Source organism: Psittacula echo, assembly GCF_963264785.1.
Source record: "Psittacula echo genome assembly, chromosome: 12".
Classification (NCBI taxonomy): Eukaryota; Metazoa; Chordata; class Aves; order Psittaciformes; family Psittacidae; genus Psittacula; species Psittacula echo.
The window spans coordinates 3,254,126-3,273,085 of record NC_137747.1 but is presented as its reverse complement, the minus strand read 5'-3'; the positions used below and the strand labels follow the sequence as shown (position 1 = coordinate 3,273,085).

At 41.5% G+C, this 18,960-nt stretch overlaps 1 protein-coding gene across 20 annotated transcripts in view; it reads right to left on the bottom strand.

The window, feature by feature from the left end:
- The window catches only part of ADNP (activity dependent neuroprotector homeobox), a 30,833-nt gene that overhangs the window by 11,419 nt on the left and 454 nt on the right, over positions 1-18,960 (bottom strand). The window contains exons 1-8 of one of the 20 annotated variants that reach the window (XM_080627810.1): positions 16,375-17,255; positions 15,271-15,824; positions 14,107-14,229; positions 13,063-13,159; positions 12,271-12,568; positions 9,245-9,403; positions 7,886-7,931; positions 6,410-6,722 (exon numbers count right to left, since the gene is read on the bottom strand). In XM_080627810.1, coding sequence (XP_080483936.1) covers positions 6,410-6,722; positions 7,886-7,924 — 352 coding nt within the window. In that variant the 5' untranslated portion in view covers positions 7,925-7,931; positions 9,245-9,403; positions 12,271-12,568; ... (2 more) ...; positions 15,271-15,824; positions 16,375-17,255. The other 19 variants (XM_080627809.1, XM_080627799.1, XM_080627796.1 and 16 more) reach the window with 19 other exon arrangements.

Here is an 18,960-nt window from a genome sequence, read left to right as displayed (position 1 = left end):
GCTGAGCCCACTGTCACTTTTTTTATGACTTAAACCAGATCTGACTTGGGTGATACTAGAACTGCATTAATGGGAAACCAAAAAAATACCACATAGTGCAAAGTAGATTTATATCCTCCAACACAGATCGCAAATTGGTAAGAAAACATGCTTCCTTAACTTTCTATTCCCTCTCTTCCCTTAAGCAGAATTGAAGGCATGGCTCTGAACACTAACTTACAATAAAGTAATACAGTTTTGATTTAACTCAAGAACATCCATTGATTCAAAGCTCTTGCTGCTGCAGTTCATGGAGCCAGAGTGAAAAATATTAATGTAGCCAAGCCATTAATCATGGCTCCACTAATTCCTTTTCTCTAAAGGCACTGAGTAAGCGTTGCTCTCACTCTGTTGCGTTGGTTCAGTGATGGTTCAGTAGCTTCTCCATAGCTACCTGTATGCTCTAATTTTTTCATCAAGAGCTACATGAAGCAGTACAGGCAGGTGTGTTCAGGATTTGAATGAGTATTTTCAAGTGAACTTCAAATCCAAGGAGATAATGTCCTAGCAATGTTATTCCAGAACAACTCAAGGTATTAATATCAACTAAGCAAACATCAGTGCATTAAAACATTACATTTTAAAGCACGTAGCAAGTTGTGGTGTTGCCTTCAAAACCAAAGTCGCCACTTAAAAGAATATTCTCATTTTGCTTGTAAAGAAACCTTTTATTTTTTCTCATAACAAAGCGAGTCAGGACAGAGTTTGTCTTCAGGCAGTAATCACTTGTGAACTGAAAGTCAGCCACAAGTCTCAATCAAATAGCTTATTTTAGTACAAATGCCACTAACAACTTCTTCACCAAAGAAACAAATGCTTTCTCTTAATTAGCATGTCCAATATACTGAGACACGCCAAATACAACATGATATATATAAACTCAAGTGATAAGGAAAGCAAATTCAGGACTGCCTGAAAACGAAATCTCTATTCTGTCTGCACCACCTTGCTGCCTCTGCCCTTTTGCCTGCCTCACAGTCTTAAAGAAACTATCAAGATCTTCCTATTGCAACACATCATAACTGAGGATATAATCAGATCTTCACATCTGAAAACTTAAGCTCAACCTTACTTTGCAAACTCTGCTTGGTACCTGAATCCAACTCACCTGATCTTAAGAAAACCCTTACCTTTAAGCAAATAAAATTCCTTTTATTTAGCAAGTTTCTTAACAATTTGTTCCTAGCTAGTGGAGATAGTCTGATTTTATTAGTTTGCGACTACAAAAACCTTTTAGCATTTCCATTCGTTTCCATTTACAGTAACTCACTCCAATTTAAAGTGCAATATATACAACACTGCTGGCACATCCTTGATTGTGGACATCACAATCAAAAAAAACCCAGTTGGGATTAAGCATCTCCAGTCGTCACTTAGACATTAATGCTATTCTGGAAATGAGGTATCCTTTTCTGATCAAAAGTTGATGCCTGAGAGAGGACACCTGGAACATCTCTTACACATCATCTACACTTTAGAGCTGGGTGGAGAGAATAAATGATTACTGAAAACCAAGATCAACAATGTCCTTATAAGAAATATCCATGTAGGATCTTCAGGTGCCTCAGAAAATGGATCAATAACCCAGTGACAAGAAATCCTGAAGAGCTCCCTCATTTTTAGTGTGCTGGTACACAGAACACCTGACTTTCTAACAAAACAGCTGACAGTCACAAAATAAGGGTAAAGCAAGCAGACTAACTTAGTAAGAAATATGAGGAACCTTCTTTTGCTCTGTATTTAAGCAGTACCCAGCACAAAGGTCTAGTCCACAGCCAGGTACTGATTCCTAGAATAATTCAGTAGCCAAATGTAAGCAGGAAAAACAAGCTATAAAAGAGCAAAATATCACTGCTAAATTAGAAACAGTGTACTTCAGTTTTTCATTTCATAGGTCTTTGCATCTTCAAAATGTAACTATTTTAGACAAACTTCATGCAGTACTATTTCACTTCTACAGGTAACAGCCATCATGCAATGCATGAACAAGGAGCTAAGACAAGTTTCCTGGCTAGTGCACATGTGTTAACAAAAAGGCCTGAACGAAGTACTCTCAGATCTTCATCCAAAAATCTGAAGGGGGAAATGGGAGGGAAGGTTTTTGTGAAAAAGCAAGAAATATTTGCAAGGTAGGCAGAGGAACAACAGTTATGAGAGTTGACAAAATACCATGTACCAAGTGTGCACAAGGTATTGTGTTTGGAAGAACTGAAGCACTCTCTTTGGCTTTAAAGAGGCTGGAAGAGTCCCAGGAAGGAAGAATTTAATCTCAAGTGCAGTTCTGATACGTGCATTTTATAACCTCAGAATGGCCACAGACTTCTGAAGTCTGAGAATTCCACAGGAACCAGGAGCTCAGCTCACGCAATAGAATCACATCCTGAAATGGGAATGGGCCAGGACATAATATAGGCTGACTGATTTAGATTAATAATTATGGCCAACATTTAGGCAGCAACTGAAAACACAGGTGAAAAGAGGGACCAACACTGCACCTCCGTTGTTTAAAATCAAAGGCTCCTTCAGTGTTTTCAAAGCACTCAGGTTCACTGCCTTAATGAAAAGGGACCTCATTTTAAGGTTAGCATTGTTTCACAGCAAAAGGCTTTTTCTCTCTACTCAATGGTCTAATCTTGTCGGTAAACGAAAATACTAGCAAGGGAAAAAAATGTGCACTGCCCTGAAATCCTCTCAGGAGCACAAGTGTGAGCAGGAGGAAAAATTCTGCTTAGTTTTAGAAACTGAATAGTGCAAATATCCTAAGACAGGAAATCAAGACTTCTAATAGTATGGCATGACAAAAACACCCAGAAAGGAAACAAGGTCTGGCCCAGGAATTAACCACCACATAGTCACAGGGAAGTTTCAACAAACCCCACATTCTTCAGCATACCACTTTTTTCTTCTTCAAGAAAACCCGCATTTTAGCCTCTAGATAGACTGCAGGGGCTTCCAGCTCCAAATTGCCTCTTCACCAACTTGCTACTCTTACTAGCGCTTCAAATTCCAGATGGAAATGATTGCAGTCACTATTCTAAAGACAAGCAGAATGTGAAGTCTGACATATCCTTCTGTTATGTTATTATAAGTGATTTTAAACCACTTTTACCATTTAATAAACTATCCCTACTGCATCAGCTTCAAGCACAAGTTAACATGGCCATGCAGTTCAGCCCTTTAACACATGAGTTACCAAGGGACTGGAATCACTTGGAGAACTGAGTCAAAAAAAGAGTTAAGATTACTGTGCATTATATAGAAAATTAATTAATGTAAAATACATTACTGCATGCCTGCTTTACATTGTAACATACTGCACAATGTTTGTATTGTCTGTATTTTATAATGTTCATAATGTCTATATTGTAACAGTTAACAACAGTCCTCCCTTATGAATGAATACTGATCTTATACACAATAGGCTGTATTCACAACTTGAGAACTATAACCTTAAAGGAAGGGAGACAGGATAAGAAACATGAGAGGGAAAGAACAGCAAAAAACCCACATCAGTCAAATTATCAGAGGTGTTAAAAGAGAAAGCTTCCATCTGTCATTAGACCCCCAAAGCTGCTTCTATTTTACTATAACTAAAATCTGAATTCTCCAGTAGGTCTTTTGTATTTTGGACCTCATCAGAAGAGCTGCCTTGCAGCCTGCTACCTTTGGTACCATCAGGTAACAGATGTTAGCCTGTGTCAGCCCTGCCAGCTTTAGCTAGAACAATGAAATAGAGGATCCTGTAGTGTACAGCTACAAAGCACCCGCAAGGTAACAATGCTATTCTGATTGTGGGAAAGATGCATCACTTTCGAACAAGACAGCCTTTTCCTCTCAACTCAAATCTTCAGCAAATATTCCAAATCTGCCTCATCATGTCATTTTCATTTCTGGATATTATTTAAAGTGCTTACTATGCTTGTTTCATGTTTGAGCTTTGTTACAGCTCTAACAAGCAGCAAGCATAAGGAATTTCTAAAATCACAGACCTAAAGAAATCTGGAGGAAAATCTTGCTGCGTAAAGGAACCGGGACGGAGGTTTTCTTCTCTTTATGCTTAACTGAAAATGACACCATTTCCTGACTACAACACTGTGGGTTTGTACCATTAGGAAAGCCTTCCATGAGCAGCCAGCACAGAGCTGTAGGCGATCCTAGACATCTCACTGAGGAAGATGTCTTCACAAGGTTTGCGAAGAGCATCACTGTGAAATGGGAAGTGGAACACAGTTATGGAATCCCCCAAAGCTATAAACAAGAAAACCCTAGTCCCTGGTGCATTTTCCTCTTACTCAGACATCTCAAACCTGTATGAGCAGACTAGAGATCCTTATGCTCCTTACAATGGCCACTAATTCTGCTGAAGTACCCATCCAGTGGTGGAACCAAGCCAGTGGAACACAGGTTTTTTAATTTTACTTCCCCCTCTCCTCCATACAAGAAAAGTGTGATGCCAACATTGCTGGTGATGCTACAGGAGTAACTGCAAAGTTACTAGCTGGTTATTCCATTTATTTCCTTTGGAAATGTATGAACACAGTTCTGTTTATCTAGGTTGACAGAACTGAGAAGCAGCCGTCAATCAAGAAAAGGAAAGCTACAAATCAAAATTTCCTAGTGAGTCCTGAGTGAAAATCAGGAATGAAAAAAAAGTTACAGAAATAAAAACAAGGCCGCTGGAAGCAAAAGCTCTTTTGTACATGCATTTATCAATTTTCTTCACATACAATTTATTTTCTCAGCTGATGGTTCTCAGGCCTGCAATGAAAACCTCACAGGAAGAGAGAGGTGGAAAGCTGCTACCTCATTGTGAGAGCATTTTTCCCTCACAATGAAATATGTAAAGTTACTCATAATAAGTAACATTTACCCCCATGCTACTCCTTAAGCACACTGAAAGGACCAGCACTAAAAGAAAAAGCTTTACGCATATTCACAATGTTGACAATTTTGGTTTTGTTGAGTAATAAAATTATTCAGCCACATTCAGTACAGAGCCATAAAGAAATGAGCAATCCTGTTATTTACACAACTCTGTTATTGTGGCTGTGTCCTTCCAGGCTGCCTCTCCATAACTGATCAGTCAAACCAGGGGTGCAGAATGCTCTTATGGAGTACAAAAAGTGTAGATCTTTAATCCTAAACCAAACATACTTTAAATACAGAAACCTCAAAAGATGAGGACAACTGACTCAGTTTCTCATTCCTAGATAGGTACTTCTTTACTCCTGGTTAGAGGTGGCACTGTTTCACCAAAGATGAAGTGTGACAGGCCTTTCCCCCAGTGCTTACTGTGAACACCCTTGCAGGCAAAGCAACCTAATCTTCCAAGAAGGGCTCCACAACCCCAGCTGTAAAGATGGGAGCAAACACCCATCATGTGGGCAAAGGCACCATCCCTTTTACTTGAGGGGTTCAAGTTTCTAAATGGGAGTAGGACTTCCAAAGGCCATAATATAAATCCATTGGCTGTTTCATAAGCTGCAACTCATGTGCTAGGGCTACTGCAGACTCCCTACACACAACATTTTATAACTCCAGATAAAAAAAAAAAAAAAAAATAGATAAAATTTAATTAAACTCCAACATTAGAAGGAGTTTGCCTACTACAGTATAACTACCCAATGGTTATCAGTTTTTCAGATTTGGGGCCGAGGTGTTGGCTGAATTTATCAAGTCAAATGTGATGACAACTGGTTTGATGACACGGAGATGTGCATCTCTTGAACTGACTGCTTCTTAAAAGCATTCTGTGAATTTTACACTTCCATACAACTTTCGTTAAATAATTCACCTTGGGATAAACCAGGGGATGTAACTACAACTATCTCTTGGGCACATTATTAAAAAGAATAAAATAAACCATTGGCTTTACCTTCTATTACGAGCATGTTTGGTTGATCCTTCCTTTCCTTATGCTCTCATTTACTCAGATTATGAAGACTGAGAAAGCCTGACATTTTTGGTGGTCTGAAACACAGTATTATCACCTGTACTGCTGAAGCAGGTATTAGGTGTGAGCATGTGTGTCAACCAGACAATTTTATAAGTAATGTGTAAACCGACCCTTTTCTATCCCATTGTGACTTTGAGTTTGTAGGCATCTATACTCAGATCAACCTTGTCTTAAAATAATTAGCTGTGTAAGAACTTCAGTGTATTAACAGATTTCCTATCAGTTTGAAGCAAAGATACTAGTATTTTCTGTTACATCTGCACATGCTTATAAAATGGAACTGTTTTTACTCTATCTTTTCCCCTCTCTCCCTCATCATCCCTCTGCTGCTTCAAAAGGTCCGTCCTTTCATCACTCTTTCCCCCTCTCCTCCTCATCTTTTCTTTGCTGGTTCTTGGCCTTCTTGGTCCTTACCTCGCTCATTTTCCCTCTTCTCATCTTCCCTTTCATAGCACCAATTCATAGCGTCCACATTCTTTCGTCGTTCTCTCTCATCCTGTCTCCACCGCTTCTTGATATCTTTGTCCTTAACTTGCTCATTTTCTCTCCTCTTCTCATCATCCCTGTGCCATTTTATTGTTTCTGCATTTTTCTGCGGCTCCACGCTTCTTTTGAGATAGTCTTGTCGCCTCCTCCTCTTTTTTAACATATCCCTTTCCCTTGCACGAGCCTGCTTTTCTTTCTGGGAAAGAAAAGCTTTACGGGGCATCATGAGCTGCTGCTGTACCTGTAATAATATCGTATCCATGGAATAATATACTATACATGCACTCAGTCAGGCACCAACAACTCTCATTTGGAGCTGAATACTTCAAATACTAAGCCAAGATAATTTACTGCTTCTCTTCCTTTCATAACCCCCTGCTAGCTCCACATTAGATAATGACAGGCAAGTTGCTATGTTCAGCTCCAGGCAGAACACCTAGCTGGCACCTCTGAATTGGTGCACATCCAGCACTGAAAAGTCAACCCCCTACGATCCTGGACCTAAGCAGTGTGATTTCTTTTCCCTCCCCCTTACAATTTCTCCCACAGAGTTTTTAGCAGCCACTTGGCATCGCTGCATCCAATTGAAGGAACAGGCTCATAGGAGAGTTGTGAAGGAAACTTGTGAATGTTCAAGCCTCAGTTTCTTCTCTTACTGGAGATAACCTTTAACTTAAAGGTGCTCATTTATCTTTTGTGACCTCTACTAAATTTGGTTGAAAATGGCCAACTTTGTTTTGGCTGGGAGGAGGGAGAGGGGATTAGGAGACAAGCCACAATCTGAAAAATTGTATAAGCTTTGTTTCCTTGGGAAATGTGGCCAAAACATTTAACTGCAGTTAATGAAATAAGTCCTGACTCATCTACTCAGACTTCCTCCAAGTACACTGTCTTGCTATTCACAAGAACAAAGGAGAAAAGAATGTGACCATTTACTTGGAGTTCTGCTGAGGTATTCCTGATGAGTGGGGCTTTTGGGTTTTGTTGGTTTGGGTTTTTGGTCGGTTGGTTTTAAGAGGTATCAATGCAAACTACCTTTCAGCAAATTCATTTACTTTTGGTCATTTGTAGTCACCCAACACATTCACATCTTTAAATTCACTGCTGTTAATAGCTGCAATTTTGAAATCATGGAAAACAAAAGAGACTAAAGAAAGGATTTATACTATTAACTAATATCCTCTGAATACTCTTCCATACACATTGCACAATGTTTCAGAAATGACATACTGCAGTTGTGGCCCAGGTTTGGGGGTTTGGTTTAGGTTTGAATTTTGGTTTAGAAGAGAGTTTTGCAGAGGTCTAAGCAAACTGAAAACTGCAGAAAGGACAAAATTACTAGATTAGAAACTTAAGCAAAGCCTAAAACAGAATGAAACAAATGTACTTTTAAAATTTAGCTACCTTATGGAAAGCACTTGTTCCCAGCATGCAATACTCCATCTTTTTCCTACAGAAAAAGCAATGTTTCAAACCCTTATTCTAAAAGCTGTTCCTTTTCCCTACACAATACACCGCCCCACACACTTAAACCCACTACTCTTGTCAATTGCCTTTGTTAGGTACAGATCATGACCCCATGGTTTTCATTCTAATAATTCAACCCCAAATTTCTTAATATCCATAACAATACTAAAAGGGAAGGGCTGCAGCAGAGGGAAACAGCATAGTCAAAAAAATGCATGCAGTTTGGTAACAAGTTAGTGCAGAAAATTCAGATTATGCTAAAAACTACTTCATTAAGAAGTGCAGGATAGCTCTCAGTAGACAGCCTGGGTTTAAGTATTAAATATTTCTCAATAACAGTTATAATTAAGAACAGAAAGCAGTAAGAATACAGGATCAACATCATAAGTGCAATCCAGACACTAAATCTTTAAGACAGCTTTCCTTTCTCTACTGGTCGAATGCCAGAGCTGCTTTCCTGCTGTTTACTAGAGCAAACTTAACTTACTAACTTTAAATATACATTCTCATTTTATCAGTAACCTGATTTTACTCCAATAACAATAGCATGAATAAAATTTAAAGTAAACCATATTTCATGCATTCTTCCTCCCCACCCCACCACCCCCCGGCAAATACTGACATTAAAAATCTGTCATTTAAAATAAATTCTTTTGGGACTAACTATTTTCTTTCATTTGTTTTGGTGGTGTTGTTTTGGAGATTTTTCCCCCATTGGCTTTACCTTTTCATTGTACTGTATTGTTCCCTCCCCTCCCTTTATACATATCCCAACCCACTTTGACAGACCAAATTATAGACAAATGATAGAAAATAGCTTAATAAAACCCATTTCAGTTGTATTTCCGAAAGGAAACATTTCAATTGAGATTCAAATAAGAAATGGCATATTCCAAGGAATAACTTAAAGGGACATTCAACTTAAATTACATATATTTGAACTTCCATATCACAGCTCACAGGTTTTTCCCCAGTGCAAGAAAGTACTTTAGGTCATTTCTCTTGCAGTCAAAGTCATCTTTCACTTTTGCTTCTGTTGGTTTTAATAAACCAAAAGAGGGGAGGAAATTTAAAGCAGAAAACTGATTAATACACAGTGAAGCTGCCAGACTGAGCTCAAAGACCCCCCCCCCGCACCCACAATTTCCTTGAGTTCAAGTTGATGTTCCTTTAAGTTCAAAACGTCCAAACGTCAAGCAGACAGAACTATCTTTTCAACTGTTTTTTGCCAATACTTTGCCAAATGAAAATCTTAACTCTTCCCAATCTACTCAGTACAAATTATGAGGCATTTACCTCCGAAATTAATGGTGCTTGGGCGTCTCAGACTCATTGGACAAGTTTCATGCAAAAGCCTCCAAAAATAATTCTCCTTCCAGAACACCCACCTCAGGGATTATATTACACCTACTGTGTGAGGCCAAAGCCCGGACATAGAAGAAGGATCATATCCTGCTGTACAAAACAAAGTGTTAAAGACAAGAGATGAGAAACGTAGTAAGGGCAATCTTACATTTATAATGTATGTTCCATTGCAAAGGACTCCAAAGCTACTTATAAACCACATTTATGGTACCTTTACTGACACAGAGCTACTGTAGAGTGCACTCCAGCAAGTCAACAGTGCTGCAGGAAGTTTTAGCAGGCTTGTGACTTAAACACATTTTGGTGGGTGATTCTACCTGAGGTACCTTTTAGTGCTCAGATTTCAGTGAAGTTATCCAATTCAGAAATCCAGCAGGATGCAGAGACAAATGCTCCTATTCACATTTCATAGAACCTTTTGACTGAAGGAGTTAGGACCTCAGTTTACACCTCACCTGAGCTATCAGTACCTGCAGCATAGCTGCACCCTCTGTAAATGAGGTGCACATGATGAGTATCAACAGTGCTTCCTTGTACAGGTAATTTTTCCTAGGAGGTAACCATACAAACACAGTCCCGCATTAAATTACAAGACAATGGGAGATCAGAGAGGTGACATGGCTGTCAGCCACCACCCTAAGGACATATACGTTCATTTGGGAAGTATTCAAATGAAAATTTCCAGTTACAATGCTGCTAGTAGGAGGGAGGATGTGAGGTTTTGGGTAATGGCATGTAAATGATTGTACTTCTGTAGGAAGTCTGATACCTCTTCAACCCACATCACCCATGGACAGAAACTCAGTCGTGAACAGACTGGAAGCACAAGACATAACATCAGTATTGTGAAGTCTGGAACAACCAAAACTAAAGTTTATAAAAGCAATATCTGTCCAGTCATTTATAGTTACTTTTTCAAGTAATATAGGGTTTTATGGTTTAAAAATGTTACTCAGACAGAGTATCTGCAGCTTCAAGTACAGACTGTTTTTGAAAGACCACTAGCCACCTCTTCAGCAGAGAAGGATGATGGGTTATTTTGTTTCATACTGGATTATTTTCTAACTAGGATTTGTGTCCCTGTATCTCTCCCCTCTCCCACTGAATCCTCATTGCAAAAAGCACACTTCCCGATGAGGACTGATCAGCCTTGAGAGCAGGTCAGTGACAATTAGTGTATCAGGCTGAAGATACAAATACTGAGCACTGGGAAGTACTTCATCCCATGCGGGGCCTCCCAAAGACTGAGGATCGTTTCCCTGCATTGTGTTGCTGACAAGAATCACCAAGCATCTGGCATTTTTCTGACTTTATATAATCCTAAAATCTTTTATTTTAGCCCTTATTTTGATAGTATTTAAGCTTGGTTTACATATAACAGCACAACACAGTGTATCAGAGCTGGCAACAGCTGTATGTCTTTGACTGTTTGTTTCTTGAAACTGCTCTTTATCTCCCTATTCCAACTGCATTTAAAACAAGGTCTACTTTAAATCATTTGCCCAGCTAACTGCGTTTAGAAGCACGTTCTAAAAAGCCAGCCATGAAATACATTTGCAAAGAAGGCTTAGTGAAACATTGAGTGAAATCTCTTAAAATGCAAGAAAAATATGGAACAAAATTAACCTACTGATGGTTCCCACAGCAATAGAAAAGCAGCCTCCTCTTGTATGCAGGATAAATGATGCTATATAGTATGATGGTGTGTAATATTCTATATTCACATGAAGACAATGATGGCCTGTCCCTGCAGCAAAGCTGGGACACTGGGACCCGACAATTCCAGGACAGCTGAGCAAGGAAGAGTGATAGTCAGGAAGCAGAAAGGTATCTCAGGGAAAAGCAAGCAGATCAAAAATAACATCAGGAGAAGCGTAAGGGAGAATGAAGAAGTCGGAAGAACTGAAAACTACCAGAAATTTCCTTGATTACAATTAAATATCTCCCCTCCCTGCACTGAATGAATGAAGAATCTACTCCCAACACGTCCATGGCTGGCTTACATGATGCATTTTCACTTCCTTCTGATGGACTTTTCTCTTTCCTCCTTATTTAAGCGTTTCTGGCCTAGTTTTCAGAGGGCTGTGCACCCACATCTCCTGTGAAGGTAATGAGATTTGCAGTTTAACTGAACATCTGAAATGCCAGACAACTAAGGGCTCATTTTCAAATCCGCTATAATCCTAGGATGGAGGCTGTTTTGTAACAGCATGCGCTCCCTTCTCATGGCAACATTTTAAACAGCATCTCCTCAGCACAATCATCTGCAGCACCAAGCTTCTGCCCATGTAATGTGGAAGTCTTTAGCTAACTTCTAACACACACCTCTCAATTCAAACTAGGTAACTATTCTGTGTGTACAGCTGCCATGTTAGACCAGCGCTTGAATTCAACCCTACGTTAATACATCAGCAAGCACAAGCCCCCAAGCCCTTTAACTTGTTTCTATAGGCAAAGTCCTTTAACTTGTGTCTGCATTTAAAACAGGATGAGGCACATTGAAAAGATTAAAAAGTGAACAGAAAACCCAAGTCACAGCCTCTGGAAAACTACAATTATTGGAACTGAAGAAAATCAACAAATGTATTTTCTCGCTGGTCAAAGCATTGTAAAACTTCTGCAGCACTGTGCACATGAAACTGCTACCACTGCCCCTCACAAACAGTCTATTTCTTTAAAGTCCCTGCATAAAAATAGAAAAAACCCTAAAAATCTCTTCAGAGATTAAATCAGCCACTCCCCAAAAAACTGCCAAGTGGTGTGAAAAGGATTGTTTCACACCACTTCTCTGACATCCTGTGTAAATACTGCTGCAGGAGAGGAGAGAAGGCCATCTAAAATGTGGTACTGAAAAAACCCCCGACTTAATCCTTCAGAGGAAATTCTTAGGCTAAAACCTGAACATGCTGTTTCAGTGGTTATATGCAGTTGTCAGCAAGGGCTTATGAAACTGTTACCTCTTTTGTTTGGAGCTTCCTGTCTAGCTTCAGGTTAGTAACTCTTGCACTAAGGACTCCCAACTTCCCATCAGAGGAAGAACTTCTATGGAAGACAGTTGTAGTGAAAGGAATCAGTAAGGCTGATGTATCTTACTCTCCATTCATGGTTTATTTAAAGGTTAGAAAAACATTTTCTGCAGTCCAGCAGACAGGGATCTTCTAAGTCATTCACACACTTCTCATTCTTGCTCAATTTCTGGAATTTTCCACTGGTGCCAGAAGCTCCATCTGGTGGGTGTGTACACTAACTGCAAAACTGAAAGGGAATTAACTATTTCCTTATCAACTTTTGTTGAGTAGTAAAAGTTTTGTGCACTGTATAATTTCTATGCACTAATATAAAATGGCCCAATTTCGATTGCTCTGGGAACCACAACTCCTTATTTCTGTCCTTACACCCTGCTGAGAATGTCTGTTGGTTTTGTTGGTGACACAGGCTGGGGTGTGTTAAAGACTGTTGTTACCTGAAGTTGAACACTCTAAAGGAGGATCTTTTGAACACACAGCAATAAAACCCTCTGGCAATCTCTACTGGATTCTGAAAAGCAGTTTTAAATTGCATCCATTCTCTAGGGCACGCTACACTTCAGTGCATAGGAAATCTTAAATTAGAGGCACTAACAGCTCGAGTACGCTTATGCACCTACTGTCATCTTAAATAATGTCTTTTGTGACTGTTCAAGATCTCCAAAGATAGATGTTTATATGCATCCACGTATGTGCAGTGAAATCAATATGTAATATACATACTCAATATGATGGCCTCACTTGTTTAGGGCTGTTTCTTAAACACTTCAGTTTGACATGCAATAAAGTCCGCACATCTTGCAGAAATCTGAAATCAAGACTGGAGATCATTGAAGCACAAAGGATATTATTTGCTTACACCATGATATCCACACTTCAGTGATCAGGAAAAAAAGGCTGCGTGAACATACTCTACAATTCCAAAATAATCCTCATCTAGATTGTAGCTAAACATGGACAATCCCAAAATAAGAATTATTTTGGAAACAGAAGCATGTTTGATGAATTAGCAGTTACCATTTAAATTAAATCAAGAATCATCTTGAAATTTTCAATCCAAAGCTCACAAAAACGTCTGTGTAATTGAACAAAGCAGCACAGAAGTCTCTGTGAAATGTGCAAGAACAAAGCATGTAACCAATATACACATCATTTATGACTGGATTACACTGATTGTGAAACTGCAACCAGATTGAACTGCTAGTGAAAATGGCAGTCCTGTCTTCTCTGTGCCATGTTTTCCTGACATCACCACTGTGTCAACAGCCAGAGCAGAGACCTGATCCAACTGAGAAGTGTTTTCAGGCAGCTCACCCAAACAGAAGCATAAGGACTGGTACAAGTAAGGTGGCTCACACTGCCCTGTCCAGGGGCAAAACTGGCACAGACACAGTTAAATCGATAGTGAAACTCCATCCCCTGGTGTGTCCTGCCTGGTAAAATGCATGGCTTGCATGCTGGGGTAAGTGGCAGAACAAATCAACGAAACAAAAGAGAGCATACAAATACTTTCACAAGCTCATCCAAAACTAATGCCAATACATGCTTTTAGAGAGTAGATAAATTAGATGTTGAAGGGATCTCGCCAACTGGCTAGCATCTGAGTATCTGAAGTGTAAAAATAGTCAGTGAAGTAGGCTGATGCTAATTGTTTTTCCTTTGCCTTACCACTCGACACACGCTATGCACAAATGCTGGCATGACACGATTGGGTAAAGTCTGTAAACAAGAGCTTAAAAATCAGTCTTACCACTTCACATTTCTTACCTCTTTCCCTTTCTGTCTAAGCATAGCTCCCAAGTGTTCCAATCCCTGACTACATTCCAGCGTTAATCCACCTCAGCTACTGCTGTCTTCGGTCTGACTCAGGAACCTTCGATATTCAAAAGGCTTCATAGCAGCAGCAGCAGGAATGGGGAAACAAAACAAAACACACAAAAAAAGATCACAACCATAAGTTTGACTTTTTAGGAGAGAGAGGGGAAAGCATTTTAAGACAATCATATTGCCTACTTAGTTTTCGAGAGACATTTTGTCCCCTTACTGTTGCTGCTATGAATCTGCAACACTAACAACTTCTTTGGCTCAGCTGCAGCACAAGCAGAGAACTATCAGATCCAGAGCCACAATCAGAAAACAATACACAGGAGAGATAAAAAGGGGTGAAAGAAAGAAAACCCGAGGCTGGGGCCTCAGAGAGGACAGCTGGGGATAGAGAAGAAACGTGGACAGCAAAGCCAGGCTTGAAAGCATGCCCTCTCCTACACCTGAAGCACTGGATGACCTGAAGAGTATTACTTCAGTGGACAGGCTGTTTACACAGTTTCTATTTCTTGTAAATTGTTTTAGATAGTATTTGGGAAGTGGATTTTCAATGAAACATTTTGCCACATGCTCAGGATAGTCAAGAACCTGCAGGTGTGATATGTTCATAGATTCAACTACACAGGTTTAGGACCCAACAGCCTGTTAAGGTGTTCTCACCCAAATTATCTCTAATGCTACCTTAAAAAAAGCAAGGATATAAATGGTGGTAACTCAACTGACTCACTGCAGAAAAAACCCACGGTATTTATTCCATTCTTATTCAAACCAAGAACTGTCATACTCATTCAAAAGCACTACTGTGAAATAAGAGTGAGACACTAAATGCAAGCCTCATGTTTGCCTTTCAACACCAGCTAGCTGTAGTGAAGCTCTGAACAATGCAGCTTTCTCCCTGAGGCATATGGCCCTCAGGTAGATAACTGAGTTACACCCTCTCCAAAAATGTCTTTATTAAAACCTAGGACATGTATTCAGTTTTTATATCGGATCTAGATATTTCCTGAAAGCTCAAAATGAGCACGTTCATTCGGCCACCCTGACTAGCAACTCAAGGGTGTTCTTCCCAAAATGTGTCAGGTAAGTCAGAATACACCTTTTACCTACACAAAACATAGAAGCTGTATTCACATAATCCAGAGTTCTTTTTCTTCCAAAGCATATACAGACATTTCCATTACATTATCCTTAGACCGGCACCTTTTCTTCTCATCTCCATTGCTTACACTATTACTAGGAAACATACCCTTGTATCAACAGATTTATTTCTATGAGCAGGATTACCTCCACATTAACCATTATACTGTTATATTAACAAAAATCTGAGCATAGAGCAGATCTTTATTTAATAACAAATACTCTAATACTTGTTTAGATGAAGGCCAATATAAATTAGCTGTTCTCTTTTTTAAGCAAGCATTTACATACATCTTTAAAGAAAATCCCAGCAAACAGCATTAGTAACATACAATCTCATCTGAACTGACAATTTCAGAAATACCCCATCTTTGCCATGCAGATAAAGCAGATCAAATGATACCTGTGACCCACATTAATCGCCTGAATGATTGCTGTCCTAGCAGCTGCCTCTCTCCTGCACCCATGTCCTACGACCCCTCGGACTATGACCCGCATCACATCTGACACTCTCGTCTTCATTCCTGATGTATGAAACAAAATCAAAACCAAACCCCAAGCAAACCAACCCCCCCCAACCACAACCCAAACATAAACCCACAAAATCCACCCTAACAATTTTGCTAAATGTTATTTGCAGCCACCTCAAAATACATACATTAACCCATGAGCTGTCTTTGCTCCCACACATTTGTTTCAATTTCTTTTCATCTATCAGATCAGCTGCCATCTTACTAGAAAGTTATAAAATGCACATTTAGACTGTCTGACTTTTGACTACTGGTATGTTTATGTATTCCAGGAATGCTCTTTAAATTTTAATATTTCCTCTGTATTTACTGTTCTTATGGAGTGGTTAAGCTGGGCTGGGAATAATCATCTACTATTATTCACTCTGCAGTGTGTCAGAAGCACAACTTACCTGCCACAGAAAATTTGTACCTGCATTCATCTAGAATTGAATAGTGAATTCAGTAACTGTGGAGTTCAGCTTGGTAAGTACCTAACAAGTGATACTTTATACTACTAAAGCTTAATTAAAATGCTGTTGTAATATACCACTGTAACACATACCAATTCTGAAAATGCTAATGGGCATCTTCTGACAACTGGCAACTTCTATCCTACCTATACAGAAAAACATTAAGTTATTCATCTCATCCTGAAGAGCACACACAGCCTTCCTAGATGTTCTGTTTGTGCAGCTGATGCTTAATACCACAGGGCACAAACTTTCCAAAACAGTCAAGAAGTTCTTCTCCTGTGAAGATTTCATTCCCAAGCACTTCTGAGAGCAGACACTGCTCACCTCTTGTCTGTCTTACCTACAGGCAAAGGTGGCCACCTTTCACCTTCCCTACCCCTGGCATATCCAAACATCTCCCTCCTAAACCCCAGGTGATCCTACAAGCTTTTAATGACTTCTAAGCTCTAGCAGTTCCTCACAATATACTTTGAAGCATAAATAGTAGTAACCTAAAGAGATGCTTTCTGTAAACCTGTCTGATGACCCATCACTTCAAGTTAAAAAACAAAAAAAAGAAAAAAGAAAAAGGGGCTTTTTTAATAATGAGGCACTAAAAATACATCAGTTTGCAATGATCTTAGAGAGTTATCCCCAAATGCTAGAGGCATCTCATTTCTGTTAGATACCAAAAAGGCATTTTAAGAAGTTAATTAAGAAATAATTTTAGCAAAGGGCAGCTTACTATAAAAAACCTGTACAAAAACATTTATCTGTGTATTAGTTTTGGAGAGCAAGTTGCTCGTTGTGTGCCATTCTATTTTGAATGAAGTTTAAGAACTTGCTGTAATGTATCTTCAGGAAAGGTAACAATCATATTACAACCCATCAGCTTCAAGCGCAATGTTACTAGCAATGGGGTGTATCTAAAGAGACAACAGAAGTGTTGTCTCTTCTTAACGTTTTAAGATTTCAACACCTATCATACTAGATGTTGATGTGCTTATATCAAATTACTGACCGACATCTGCAAATGCACATCTAAAAGGCAACCAAGTTTTGGTTTGTTATTAAAAGCAAAACCAAAAGCAATGCTTTTCTGTTTTCTAAACAAGATGTCTTTCTCACCTAGAAGGATGGCAACTTGTAACTACACAGTTATCAGAGTCCTCAGAGTGAAAGTTCTTCCAAGTATCTGAGACCCTGCAAGAGGCAGCGATGCTGGTGGCCTGCAGCATGTACTGGCTGTGCCCACACAGGAGCCAGCTACAATGGGTCCATGTACCCTGACAGGTAGGAATCACACGTCTCCATTAGCTCACACCTTGGGCCTCCCAACAGAAAACAGTAGTAAAAATAAATAGAAACACAGCTAGTAAAAACAACCTAGAAAACAGGGAAGGTCTCTAAAAGGAACGAAACCCTGTTTCACACCTACCAAATGGCTTAAACACATCCAAGAAGCAAAGACTATCAAGACCTCAAAGTGCCTGGTTATCCAAACTCTTGCCCATGGCCCCAGACAAAGCACTCAACGCTCCAGCAACGCCTCACGCTCAAGTTTCCACCGCTGCAGCCATGCGCTCAGAATGCGTGAGAAAAAGAAAGCCATGCAAGTTTACAGAGCGAGTGGCACCGCCGGGCACAACCGAGGCGCGATACAGCCACTGTCATCCTGCACACTGCCTCGCGTCCAGCCCCGGTGCCCCAGCCCCAGCCCGCCGAGGTGCGAGCGGGGCTGCAGGTCCCGTCCCGCCCGGGGCCGCCGCCGGCGCTTTGCGGCCGTTCCCCCGCCCCGCAACCCCCTCGCTCCCCCCCCCGCCTCCCCGCAGCCCTGCCCGGCAAGAGGAGGGCGCCCCCTATCGCCTGCCTCCGCGCGCCGCGCTGGGCTGCGGTGCATTTTGGGTGGGGGCTGGTATTTTTCTTGCACGGCCATAACCCGGGACCGACAATACCGACCGAGCGGGGAAACCCGCGCCCCGGGCCCGCCTGCACCGAGTACCTGGTGTGGAAATCACCCCCTTTTCCCCTTCCCGCCTCCGCCGCCCCCCCGGGGTTGCAGCCGCCAAGCGAAGGGGGTGCGTGACAAGGAGGGTGCAGCTCCCGCCGGCGGCGCGGGGCTCCAGGGTTTGGTTTCCGCCGCCTTTGTCTGAGAAACGGGTGTCGGTAACTGTAGCCCGAGGCAGGGGATGGAGGGATGGGTGAGTCAACGACGCTCCATCCTGCAGCTGGTGCCCAGCTCGGGGCACCGGCCGCGGAGCGCGCCTTTTCCCGCGGGCAGAGGCTGCCGGAGGGAGGCGGCTGCTCCCCGCTCCCCGCCAGCGCCGCTCTCCGGGGCCTCGCTCCACTGGCGGGACCCGCTCCCGGCTGCCGGCAGGCTGCAGGCAGTGCCGGGATGCCGGCCCCGGCCACCAAGTCATCACCCCGCTTACCGCCACCGCAGCCCCCGCCGCCGCTCCCGGGACACGTCCATGTGTGGTCCCCCCCTCCAGCCGGGAGGGGGAAGGGAGGAGGCTGGGGCTGCCTGCGCCGCGAGGGCCCCGCGCACAGGGGAGGGCAGCCGGCAGCGTAGCGGTCCCCGCAGCCGGCCGGAGCGGAACCGGCCTCCCCAAGGCGGCCAAGTCCCTTCAACATGTGTGCGGCTGGGGGAAGGTGGCCGCCCGCCAACTCCTCCGCAGCCCCCCGGGTGCAGCGCG